At 44.3% G+C, this 13,734-nt stretch overlaps 1 protein-coding gene across 1 annotated transcript in view; it reads left to right on the top strand.

The window, feature by feature from the left end:
• The window catches only part of LOC144686939 (NACHT, LRR and PYD domains-containing protein 3-like), a 56,845-nt gene that overhangs the window by 24,086 nt on the left and 19,025 nt on the right, over positions 1 to 13,734 (top strand). The window contains 3 exon segments of the mRNA XM_078552785.1: positions 4,004 to 4,049; positions 4,051 to 5,739; positions 11,553 to 11,639. Coding sequence (XP_078408911.1) covers positions 4,004 to 4,049; positions 4,051 to 5,739; positions 11,553 to 11,639 — 1,822 coding nt within the window.

Genomic DNA, 13,734 nt, shown 5'->3' with positions numbered 1-13,734 from the left:
TCAAGTATGTTTTTCCCCCTCTTGTTGGTTCCCTCACCGCCTGCTGCAGACCCAGTCTAGCAGTTATGTCATTTAGGACTCAGCCAGCTCGGTCAGTAGTGGTGCTACCGAGCCACTCTTGGTGATGGACATTGAAGTCCCCCACCCAGAGTACTGCATTGTTGCCACCCTCAGTGCTTCCTTCGTTCAACATAGAGGAGAACCAAATTAGCTAAGGGAGAGCGGCACGTGGTACACAGCAGGAGGTTTCCTTTCCCACATTTGACCTGATGCCATGAGAATTCTTGGGGTGTGGAGTCGATGTTGAGGACTCCCAGGGTAAATACCACTGTGCCGCCACCTCTGCTGACAGGACACCTGTATTATCCCAGTCCCAGGGATAAGGATGGATATTATCTGATAATATGGGACATTATCTCCATGAGGATTGACTAGCCTGTGAGACAGCTCTCCCATTTTTGGGAGATGTTAGTAAGAAGGACTTTGCAGGGTGGACAGGGCTGGGATTGCCGTTGTTGTTTCCTCGGTCGATACCGGGTGCTGCATCTGGTTTCATTCCTATTTTGTGTTACAACTGTGTGCGAGGCCATTTCAGAGCTCACTGCAAAGAGCTAACTGCTGTGGGTCTGAAGTTGCATGGAGGCCAGACCAGGTAAGGACAGCAGATGGGTTGAACCAGATGGGTTTTTACAACAATCAACAATGGTTTCATGGTCATCATTAGGCTTTTAATTCCAGATTTGTATTGAATTCTAATTCTCCCATCCACCATGGTGGGATTTGAACCCAGACTTCCAGAGCAGTACTCTAGGTCTCTGGGTTACTAGTTCAGCGACAATACCATCGCCTCCTTTCTGAGAATCTGAATGATTGGAACCTTTGTTTTTGAGATTCTCAGATTCTGAAAATCAGAAAATCAAGTGCTGGGAAACAGGAGATTGAACATGATGAGGATTTGTCATTGATCCTCAACTATGGACATATTCAATTTACAATTCATATGAAATGATTTCTGTTGTATTCTGTAAATATGCGGACATTGCATTTTTTGACTTAGTCCAGCTGCTGTTTGCTATTCTGATATTTTATACACAGCTGCCAGAATCCCACTATGCTGTGAATCATAATGCAAACCTGGGTGTGCACGGATTCTCTGGGCTCGCAGTGAAGAGCTGGGCCTTGAGCCAGATGTTACGGGTTCCCTGCACCCAAGAAATCATTCCCATCATTAACAAATCAAATGCTGAGCAGGAAGATCGCAGAAGGTCCATCAAGCCAACTCCACACCACCATGGCGCAACCATGATGGCTAAACAGTTCTTCCCGCTGCTGCCTCCCACTCCCCCACCCCTGCCACTCACAAGGATCAGGCAATCTCCTGGTCGAGGCAAAAATAGAAAAGCCCAGAGCCAGTGTGGGAAACGTTCCCTCGTATTCTTCTCTGACCTCCTCAGTTGATCGAATCCAATTCAGGAAATCACGTTGTCCAGTTGTTACCTATAAGCCTGTTACTTTCTACATGATGCGATCTCTGTCCAAGTCAGGAACTGATCCAGCTCCCTCTTCAGAGTCAGCACCGACCATAGCAACTGGAAACTCTTTCCAAAGGCTCACAGTTCTCCGGGCAGAGAAAAGAAACACTGAATATGCTGTTTATTCCTACACTTACATAGTTTTAACTAGTCCTCCCCAATTTGATAAACTAGCATCATCTATCAATAGGGACTCTATCCAGGCATTCATGTATTTACTAGGCCTCTGTAAATTAGCATAAATCTTTGCTGCTTGAAATTAAACAAGTTAAAATCCTTGAGCCTGTCTGAGAAGCTGAGCTTCTCTAAGCTGGGAATCATTCCTGCAGCTCTCCTTTGGAACTTTTCCAATGACACTATATTATCTAACACGTAGGGGTAACCAAAACTGTGCACACTATTGAGATGTGGTCTGACCAGGAACCTGTACAGGCAATGTGATAGCCCTTGTTTTATATTGATTGGTTCCATTAATATAAACTCAATACTTTGTTAGCTTTAACTACAGTTTTTCTGCACTGATCATGAACCTTCAGTGATCTGTACACAGTAGCACCAAGATCTTTTTTATCTCACCCTGTCTCAGTATTGTTCCCTGCAAGTGATGTTTGTATTCAATATTGGCCCAATCAATATGTATGAGGTACAGTTATCTGAATGGAACACTGTTTGCCAATGTGTGTCCACAGTTGTAGCACATCTAAACGTTTTATTGGATTTGATCACCCTCTACTATCTTAATCTTCAAATCGATGTTTTTGTCACCTGAAAACGTGTATATTGTACTCCTAACACCCTACTACTTGTGCTCCTGATTCATATTTTCACCCTTGTCCAGCTCATGAATACAGATTGTCAAAAGTTTTGGGTGCAGGACCAACCCTCGGGAGAGATCACTTGTCACATATCTTCCAATTAAATTTGAGGTTCGGGATCGAAGAGATTTCCTAATCCAGAGCTTCAAATTTCAACTCACACTCCATCAAATGAAGTAACCTAGTGTGAGGATGTTTATCGAAGGCTTTCTGAAAGTCTAGAGTGACAATGTCCACCAGATTTCTCTCATGCCCTATCCTAGTGACTTCCTCAATAAACTCCTCCAAATTTGTTGGACACAAGCTAATTTTTTTGAAGTTGTGTTGTGAATTTCTAATGGCCTCTTCCCTTTCCCAGTGATCATAAAGAACATTCCTTATTATCCCTTCCACTATTTGTCCCTTTTTAAATGGTATGGATAATGTTAATGAAATTTGAAACATTACATTTTTATTATTTCACGGAACAGGATGAGAGGTCAGAAAGTCTTTGATCCGAAATGAGAATATCTACAGATATTCACACAACAGAACATTAATGTGGAGAAATGTGAGGAAAAGGGAATATTCAGGGCGACTGGGAATCTACTGACCCATTTCCTCATGGCGGTGAAAGAGAGCACACTATTCTACTCAAAGAATAATCCTACAATTCACGGGTTGTGTTTGAACCCAATGTAATAATTACAATAAATATATTTTCAATTTCCCAAAACTACATTGTGGGAAACTAGAAGCAAAACTAATTATTTGTAAACAGTTCAAATGAACTGTGAATGTTACTGCTGTAATGTTGCATGGAGTGAAGTTGGTAGTTGTTCTATTTCAAGTTCTGATCAGTAAGATGACAGGACTATTATAAAAACACAATCAATGTATGCATGTGTAAAACTCCTGAAAAATTGTTAGCGATTTCTGAAACGCAGGACAACAGGAAAAGGATTATTCTTTTTGAGTTCTCTGTCCGAAGGCAGGTCCGACTCACAGCTAAACCACGGTAGGGCAAGGAGGCAGGTCCAAGATCCATCCCAGCTGGAATGGAATCGAACCCCATGCTGTTGGCACCAACCTGATCCACACTGGCCGCCCAGAAAACTGAACCAATCGGCCCTAATATCTCAGATAACCTGCCCACAGCCTGACAGAATACCAGAAGGAATCTTGCTGTCCAAGTGCACAGTGATATCAAAGATAACTTGCTGAAGGCAGGTTACAATAACAGTGGGACTGCTGAACAATTACACTCACTCCCTCTCCCACTCCTATCCAATGTCCTATTTACCATTGCTGCAGAAGATTGGCTTCGCTGAGGATTTCATAAACTGATTGACAAGAACATCTACCACCATATAACCAGGGCCTTTGTGGATTTGTAATGAGGTGACTAGAGTAAAGGCAGGTCAGAAAGTGTTAACCATCAGAGAGAAAATATCACCTTTATAAAATCTCCATGTTCAGTAAATATTAGAACCAAGTGACGACTTTAAATTTTTCTTGGCCATTGCTCACTTTCAAGCGAGGTTTCCAATAATTGAGCTTTAATTCCAGCAGAAACTTTGATTGAAACCGTAAAATGAATCTATCTATTCAGCAAGATCATATTGAGAAGCCTTTTATGTTACTACAACTAACATTTTCTGTCTATTCTAATTGAAGGTGTTCAACAGAAACACAAGGAGATCCTCCGGGTACAAACTGAAACACAGAGTGAACACTATCCTAATAAAGGAGAAGGTTAAGATTTTCCAGCTGATTGATCGATACGCTGAGCTAACGGTCATTTCTAATGTTCGAGATCGGACACTTGTAGAACATGAACTGCTGGCAAGAGGCCGGGACCATGAAGAGTGGAGAAAGAAACATCTCCAGAGAGAACTGGAAAAAATCCGAACTAACCAATTGTTCCAGAGCAGTTTTTCCGGGAGAAAATCCAAATCTGGGAGTTCAGCAGCAGTGAGTGGAGTCCCAGGGATCGGAAAAACAACAATGGTACAAAAGATTGTTTATGACTGGGCCACTGGGAAAATATACCCAGACTTTCAATTTGTTTTCAGTTTTAAATTCCTGGATTTGAACAATATTAACAGTAGAATAAATTTGAGGAATTTGATACTGGATCAGTATCCTTACTTTGGGAATGTTCTGGGAGAGCTCTGGAAGAACCCAGAGGGATTGCTGTTTATATTCGATGGTTTGGATGAATTCAAGGACAGGATTGATTTTGCTGACAATCGGAGAAATACAGAACCTCAGTTCATGTGCACAGATCCTGAATGCTGGTGTGAAGTGTCTGACATTGTGTACAGTTTAATACAGCACAAGCTGCTCCCAGGATGTTCAGTGCTAGTGACCAGCCGCCCCACTGCATTGCATTTATTGGAAAAGGCTGAGATCAGTGTCTGGGCTGAAATCCTGGGATTTGTTGGTGATGAACGGAAGGAATATTTCAACAAGTTTTTTGAAGATCAGGCAGTGGCAGCAGCTGTTTTCAAACACGTGGAGGAGAACGAGATCCTGTACACCATGTGCTACAACCCTTCCTACTGCTGGATCCTCGGTCTGTCACTGGGCCCCTTCTTTACACAAAGAGACAGGAAACAGCAGCAAGTTCCCAAGACCATCACCCAGCTATATTCCTACTATATTTACAACATTCTGAAAAACCATGGCCGAGAGATTGAAAGCCCCCGTGATGTGTTCCTGAAGCTTGGTGAGATGGCCTTCACAGGAGTCTCTGAGAAGAAGATTGTGTTTAGTAATGGAGATTTGATCAAGTACAATCTGCAACCTTCCCAGTTCCTGTCTGGGTTCCTGATGGAACTTTTGGAGAGAGATGATTCTGTCCAGAGTGTGGTTTACACGTTCCCACACCTCACCATCCAAGAGTTTGTAGCTGCACTCGCACAATTCCTGACTTCCGATCCCAAGGACATCCAGAAACTCCTCAGTGAAGCGGACAGTGAAGAAGATGGGAGATTTGAGATATTTCTCCGTTTTGTTGCTGGTCTGTCCTCCCCACAGTCAGCTCGGCCCCTGGAGGAGTTTCTGAGTCCATTTCTTCATCAAACAACCTGTCGAGTGATTGACTGGGTGAAGGAGAAGGTTAAAGGTCAGATTGGAAACACAGCGACTGAAACTGGTAAAAGGAACCTCCTGAACACATTCCACTACCTGTTTGAGTCTCAGAATAAAGCACTGGCTCAGGCCACAGTGGGATCTGTTGGAACACTTGCATTTAGTGGATTGCGACTGACCCCGATTGACTGTGCGGTCCTGTCTCATGTCCTTGGACTCTGTGATACAATAAAAGAGCTCAGTCTATACGAATGCTACATTCAGTGTGAAGGACTCCAGCGGCTGGAAAACGTTCTGTACAAATATCAGAGTTTGAGGTAATTGCTTGTTTGGTCCTGGAGCTCGTATTTTCATTATTGAAGTAAAATTTACTATTATACAAATGTGAAAATAAGTAACTTCCAGTTCAAGAAAAAAGAGGCAGAGCCAGAAAAAATTTAACAAAATAAGATGAGTGTAAAATTCCTAATTGGAAAATAAGAATAATGCCTTTGTGAACAAATTGTTGGGATACTTAATGTTTAATCTTTTATTTTAAGCGTGGGATTTTGATGATAAGAAATAGTGCTAATTATTTACAAAGGGAACAGAATATAGATAGTCTAAGGACAATAAACACCAGTGGAGATAAAAATAACAAATAATAATAATTATTACAAACCATATCAACTGTAAGCTGTACTGATCACAAGGGCAATTAGGCCTATTATATCATCATAATTAATCAAATTGTTTCTGGCGGGAGGGTGAAATATCTTAAATTTAGATAATTACATAAGAAGACCTTTTGAATTCTAATTATTTAAATTTGCTCCCAATTCTGTTCATTTAATGTAGAAACCTGCTGCTGATCTATAAGTTTGAATTCCCCCATTGCACGTCCATACCCAGAATGCAGACACATGCTGGACAACTGGGAGGTATTTTCAGGAATCTGTACCATTGACTGGTTCTGACACAGAGTGGACAGTCTCTGGTAGAACTGACAGTTGGTGTAGAACAGGATTTTCTGATAATCCACCCCATATCTGTGAAACTGCTGCAAGCAGGGAACTCCTGGAAATTCCCGGAAATATCATAAAAGCTGCACCTGCAGTAAATGTCGTTGTTATTTAATGGGGAATAATGTGGGAAACATCCCTCCCATATCAACTACGGGTACAGGGACATGTCAACTTTGTAACAGGACAGAATAAACTTTCCTTGTTGCATAAAATCCAGCGGTTAGATTTTACAGCAGCAGTTAGCACACTTTGACAATATCCAGCAATAGCTGGAAATCAAGATGTGGAAGGGAGAGAGGAACCTGGTGAAATTAGAATCACTAAGGAAGCAGTGCTGAGTGAACTGATGGAGCTGCAGGCTGACAAGACTCCGCGTCCTGATGGGCTTCATCTTAGGGTCTTAAAAGAGGTGACTAATGAGGTATTGGATGCGCTGGTGTTAATTTTCCAATATTCGCTAGGTTCCAGAAAGCTTCCATCAGATTGGAAAGTAGCAAATATAACCCCTCTATTCAAGAAGGGAGGGAGGCAGAAAGCAGGAAACTATGAATCAGTTAGCTTGACGTCTGAAGTGGGGAAGGTGTTAGAATCGATCATTAAGGGGGTCATAGCTGGGCACTTAGAGAAACGCAAGGTAATCGGGAAGAGAAAACATGGTTTTGTGGAAGGGCAATCATGTATAACCAATTTAATGAAGTTCTTTGAAGGAGTGACATGTGCAGTGGATAGGGGGAAGCCTGTGGACGTACTGTGCTTGGATTTCCTTAGGCATTTGATAAAGTGCCACATCAAAGGTTATTGCATAAAATAAAGACCATGGTGTAGGGATTAACGTATTAGCATGGATAGAAGATTGGCTGGCTTTCAGAAAACAGAGGCTATGCATAATTGGGTCTTTTTTCTGATTGGCAGGATGTGATGAGTAACTGCCGGGAGTGCTAAATTTAAGGAGCACAGGTTCCATTTCAAACCCATATAAATTACAATCATTTTTTTTGTCTGCTTAGTGTTCTGCTGAGTGTTGTATCTATTTGTTGTCCATCATATAGGGCTATAAAATGGGCATTGTGGGCTCACACCTCCTGAATGTGTAATATCCACTTGTTAACAATTTCAGATTACTGAATGGCATGCTGGACCCTCTATTAGTAAAGTGCATGGCAGCCTTGATACTGTGCAAATCTCTCACCTTCACATCCTGCCAAACCCCCACCCTCCAACTGGACCAAAGCTTTCAAGACACTGAGACATTGTCACTGGCAGTGAAGCCTTTGTTCATCATGTTGTCTTGGAGGCCCAGCTAAATTCTCTTTCCTCCTGCCTTCCTGACTGTGCCCTGCAGCACACTGGCACAAGATTGCACATACTGAGGCCTTACTCACCCTGGCCACACTCATGAGGTCATTGAGGCCCTTCTGGCATTGAGGCCAGGTTCTCCTGACAAGCCCAACATTGCTGACCTCTTCAGCTCCTGCTCCCAGGCAGCACGTGTTTGGCTTGGCTTCTTCCTCTTCCCACCGGAAGGCATCAGCTGCTCATGTTGGTTGGACACTGCATGTAGGAGGGCTCTGAGTGAGTCCTCATTAAACCCAGGGGCTGGTTTGGCCCTTCTCCCCTGCCTCTCCCCTCGCTCCAATGGTGCAGACATCTCTGAAGGAAAACATGCAGCAACTAGACAACTCCTCCATGCAACGGTTCATAACGAATGCCAGTTCTGCTCAGTGGAAAAGTTTGGAGAGAGCAGAACTCATAAATTAACAGCCTGGAAATAGCTGAAGTCCCAGTGAGCCTCCAAGCTGTGAACAATGCCAGCATTTGTTATGTTCCCTGACACTGCCCCATTCCAGAGGGCCCATTAAATTACTGACTGTGACTTTGTTTCGGGTCAAGGCCAATGACCTCAAAGGCTGGACATGCCGCCCTCCAATACTGATTGGGCAGATGCTCGCCCCCTGTTGGCCTGAAACCCGCCCTCCGTTCGCAGCTGGATCAATTAACGGATCATACGCCAAGTTTGAATGGTGGGTTGGGAGATCCGCCCACTGTCGGGTAAAGTTCCCCCTCCCTCTCCGTACAGGAGCGGATTATTCAGCGCCAGGTGTGGGGAATCGGAGGGATTAGGAAACCCGGAAATTTCTCTGAACTATAGCAATAGTCTCACCTGCGGTAAAGGTAGAGCCTGTTTAATACTAAATAAAGTGGGGGACAGCCCTTCCCTGTTAACGAGGAGAACAGGGACACTTCAACTTTGTTAAGGGGAGAGAATAAAATTTCCTTGTTGTATAAACTCCAGGGGGATGGATTTTAAAGCAACAGTTAGCAGAGTTTCACAATATAATTCACTCCGAGGTGTTATACAGAGTAATGTCATGCACAGAGTTATGAAGGACATGGAATCACTGCTTTAATTCTTGGAAAATTGGGCCGTTCTCATAAAAGCCCCAGAATTAACAAAGAACAGAAATGAGACAAGTTTCCTCAAACTTGGCCGGCCAGTCACTGAGCTTCAGGAGAGTAATCCTGATCATCAGGGATTGAGGCCAAACAGGGGGACATTTAGATGCTGCACACAGACAACTCTCTATCTAATAAACATTGAGAGGGGTGAAAGTGGTATTCACCAGTAGTTAAATTAGTGATAGTGAATTGTTGCCCAGTTTACACTGCTCACTGTTTCCTTTTCCCTTCAATTGAAAGGAAAATCGGGTGAGCTGTAGTATGGGCGGGTGATCCAAGATCACCCATCATACACTATCGACAAAAGATCAAATTACCCCCAATAGATTTAATTTGCAGTAACAGTAAAATCTCTGCATTGATTTCTGATGTTGCTTCCATGTTTCCTGTGATATTGGGAAAAACAATTGAATCTGATCTGAGTTTTTATTCAATGTAATTACATTTCGGGGCTCCCCGAAGGAGGGAAACAGAGGCAGCGGAGGGAGGGGGCGAAAGTGCCAAGAATACTGGCACCGGCAGTGTGTCAATTTCAAGATGCTGATACTCGTTTCATCGTGAATCACCAAGAGTAGGCGGGTTGGGACAGGAATGTCAAGTAAGACAGTTGAGAACTTTGTTCAGCACATAATAAGTTTTGAGATTTAAAGTTCTAAAGGAGCGGACAGATAACCCCTTCATCTGAAGGAAAGTGGGCACAGAGGGAGCCAGCCATGGCTGCCACAGCCCGATAAGAAGGTCAGTGGGGCAGGCACTTAGTAAGGGGGTTCCTTGGTGCTGTGGAGGTGGCAGGGAGGGTGGAAACTCAGGATTTGAATGGGGTTGGCACTCCCAGCAGTGTGGAGGGAAACTCAGGATTTGAATGGGGTTGACACTCCCAGCAGTGTGGAGGGAAACTCAGGATTTGAATGGGGTTGGCATTCCCAGCAGTGCGGAGGGAAACTCAGGATTTGTATGGGGTTGGCACTCCCAGCAGTGCGGAGAGAAACTCAGGATTTGTATGGGGTTGGCACTCCCAGCAGTGCGGAGAGAAACTCAGGATTTGAATGGAGTTGGCACTCCCAGCAGTGCGGAGGGAAACTCAGGATATGAATGGGGTTGGCACTCCCAGCAGTGCGGAGGGAAACTCAGGATTTGAATGGGGTTGGCACTCCCAGCAGTGTGGAGGGAAACTCAGGATATGAATGGGGTTGGCACTCCCAGCAGTGCGGAGGGAAACTCAGGATTTGAATGGGGTTGGCACTCCCAGCAGTGTGGGGGTAAAAGAGGGAGAAAGGCTGCGAAGAACAATTGAGAGGCCACCTTCCCAGAAGGAAGGCTCCAGCTGTCAGATGTTGAATGAGGGGCAACACCCTCTGCAGGGAGGGCAGAACCCCAGGCATCAGAAGGGCACGGGAGAGGAAAGAGGGGCAGGAAGGCAACAGAGGCCAAACATTCAATACAGGAACTATTGCTGAAGGCGGAGCTATCAAGGCCCAGTGATGGTGGATATTGTGCCCCTTCAGGCAGTGCCCACATACATCTGTGCCCTCAATGCTGAATACCTCACAGCGCTGGTCACAGTTATTGTGGCATTGAATTCCTTCACTTCTGGCTCCTTCCAAGGATCGGGTGTGGACCTTAGAGACATGTCACATGTGGCTGCTCACCAGGCCATCTCACAGGTCATGGATTCACTTTTAGCCAAAGCTGGACAGCGCATTCATTAAATAACAGAGAGGCCTTGCAGGGACACAGGGATTCCCCCAGGGGCAGGGTATCACTGATTGTACCCATTGGCCATCAAGGCACCCAGTGACTGGTCAGGGAGATCCATACAGGAAGGGCTTCCACTTCCTCAATGACTCGTCTGTGACCACAACAAAAACTTCCTCCATGTGTGCACTCACTTTCCCGGAAACTGCCATGATACTTCATCCTCCAAAGTGTGTGTCCTAGAGGATAATGGATATTCCTCGAAGTGATGTTACTGAGCTCTCTGTGGGAGTCCCAGAAAGAGGCACAATGGTGGGACAACCATTGAACAGGACATCAGGCTTCTGAAGATGTGATTCCAGTGCCTGGACCAGTCGGGTGGTGACCTCCAATCCCCTCTTGCAAGTGTCTCTGTCAGTGTGGAAATCTGCTGCATTCTCCATAACATGGCTCTCCAGAGAGGTGTGGACCTTGAGGAGAATGAGGCACTGGGATGACACAGCTCATCGAGGGAACAGCAGGCTGTGAGAGAGGAGGTGAAGGGAGAGGACGCTGAACAAAGTGGAGCCCCTGCTGCATGATGAGGTGGCTTCCTCCTGCCCCCCTCGGGGAAGAGGAACTCGCCCCCACCCCCTCCCTCATGGCCTCCAGTTTGGCAGCGATAAAGTGAGGGGATTCCCTGCCCTGGGTACCAAGCCTCGGGCTTCCCTGTGACATCTCACCTCCCTCTGGTGCTGTGGGAGGCTTTGGTACAAACTCCTGATCTCTCCCTCAGGACAACCAGCAGCCTCAGTGATGGCTGCCAAGTGAACAGGAAATCTGTCTCCATGACAAATAATGATGTCCCCATTTAAAAATCATAACTTTAATCACTTTCCCACCGGTTGTGGGTTTTGGACGCAAAATAATCCTGTTCCTTGCCTCCATTGTGAAAATTCAGCCTGTTTTAATGTGTTTCTCACTTCTCTGTTTAGACTGAGTAAAAATAATCTGGGAGATTCAGAAGTGAAACTACTGTCTGCGGTCCTGAGGAATCCAGGCTGTAAAATTCAGGAACTGGAGTAAGTACCAGACTGTGTGAGTTTGTGTTTATAATAACCGGATGTCTGACACTGTATTTTATTATTGGTTTCAGGATTTTGGTTATTAATAGCACTATGTACGTTATTATGAGTATTAGTAATAGGATTAATATTAATCAGTGGGGTGAAAATGGACATGGAAATGGCAGGGATGTAAAACAGGTAAAATCACATTTTCTGGTGTCTATAGGAACACCTGATATTGAGGACTATTGAGGTAGACCCATATCGCAGATGACCGATGCAGTGCTGACTATTCTGCAGCTCCATTCATGTCCAATTTCACCCCTGCCTGTATTTTGTCCAGATTTCCACTGTTTTCTCTCCCTCTGATCTCCAGACTGTGTAACAACTCTCTCACAGTTTCTTGTGCTAAGGATCTTGCCTCCGCTGTCAATACAAACCAGTCACTGACGAACCTAAGTAATAATAAACTGAAAGATTCTGGAGTGAAACTGCTGTCTGCAGCTCTGAGGAATCTGGACAGTAAAATATAGAAACTGAGTTAAGTACATAAGAACGTAAGAAATAGGAGTAGGAGTTGGTCATTTGGCCCCTCGATCCTGCTCTGTTATTCAATAAGATCATGGCTGATCTGCTTGTGTTGTGAATTTCACATTCCTATCTACTGCTGATAATCTTTGATTCTCTTGCCTAACAAGAATCTATCCAGTTCCGCCTTAAAAATATTCAATAACCCCGCCTCCTCCACCTTCTGAGGCAGAGATCCACAGTCTCACAACTGTCTGAGAGAAAACAAATTCTCATATCTGTCCTTAAATGAAAAACCCTAATTTTAAAATCAGTGACCCCGAGTTCTGGACTCACCCACAGGAGGAAAAGTCTTTTCCATGTCCACCTCATCAAGACCATTCAGCATCTTATACACTTAAATCAAATCACCCCTCACGCTTTTAAACTCCAATTGAAACAAGCACAGTCTGTCCAACCTTTCCTCACAAGACAACCCACTCATTCCAGGTATCAATCCAGGAAACCACCTATGAACTGCTTCCAACGCATTTACATCCTTCCTTAAATAAGGAGATCAAAACTACACACTATTCAAGATACGGTCTTACCAATGCCCCGTATAACTGAAGCATAACATCCTTACTTCTCTGTTCAAGTCCCCTTTAATAAAGGACGGCATTCCATTAGCCTTTTGAATTACTTGCTGTACCTGCGTACTAACTTTTTATGACTCATGTACTAGAACACCCAGATCCATCTGCACCTCGGAATTCTGCAGTCGTTCTCTGTTTAAATAATTCTCTACTTTTTTATTCTTCTTGCCAATTTGAACAACTTCCCATTTTCCCACGTTATAATCTGTTTGCCAGGTTATTGCTCACTCACTCAACTTAACTATATCCATCTGCAACCTCCTTCTATCCTCTTCACAACATATTTTCCAACCTATTCTTTGTGTCATCTGAAAATTTAGTGACCGTGCCATCACTCCCTTCATGTAAATCATTGATGTAAATTGTAAAAAGCTGAGACCCCAGCACAGATCCCTGCGGGACTCCACTCGACACATCCTGCTTTTCAGTAAAAAGACCCATTTATACATCCTCTGCTTTCTGCCAGCCAACCAATCTCCTATCCATGCTAATATGTTACCCCCTACACCACCAGCATTTCTTGTCCACAGTAACCTTTGGCATGGCACCTTATCAAACGCCTTCTGGAAATTCAAGTACAGTCTGTCTACAAGCTCCCTTTATCCACAGTGCATATTACTCCTTCAAATAATTCCCAATAAACTGGTTAAATATGGGCAGAATTTTCAGGTTGGCGAGCGTGGGTGGGGCCTGCTCACCGACACATAAAATGACGCACGGTGACATTGGACGGGAGTCTCAGCGTCACCGCGCGCTATTTAGATTTTCAGTTTGGTGGGTGCGCAACCAAACTGCCAAAGGCCTATTGAGGCCATTAGGAAAGTAATGAAAGTAGTTCAGAATGCTGCCTGTCCAACCTGAAGGTTGGGGGGCAGGCAAAGAGTCCAGGTGGCCTTCACATTTTTCATAAAACCTCATCCATGGGTGGGATGAGGTTTCATGAAGGG

This window comes from Cetorhinus maximus, chromosome 11 (assembly GCF_964194155.1).
Source record: "Cetorhinus maximus chromosome 11, sCetMax3.hap1.1, whole genome shotgun sequence".
Classification (NCBI taxonomy): Eukaryota; Metazoa; Chordata; class Chondrichthyes; order Lamniformes; family Cetorhinidae; genus Cetorhinus; species Cetorhinus maximus.
This window is presented reverse-complemented; position numbering and strand designations above follow the sequence as displayed.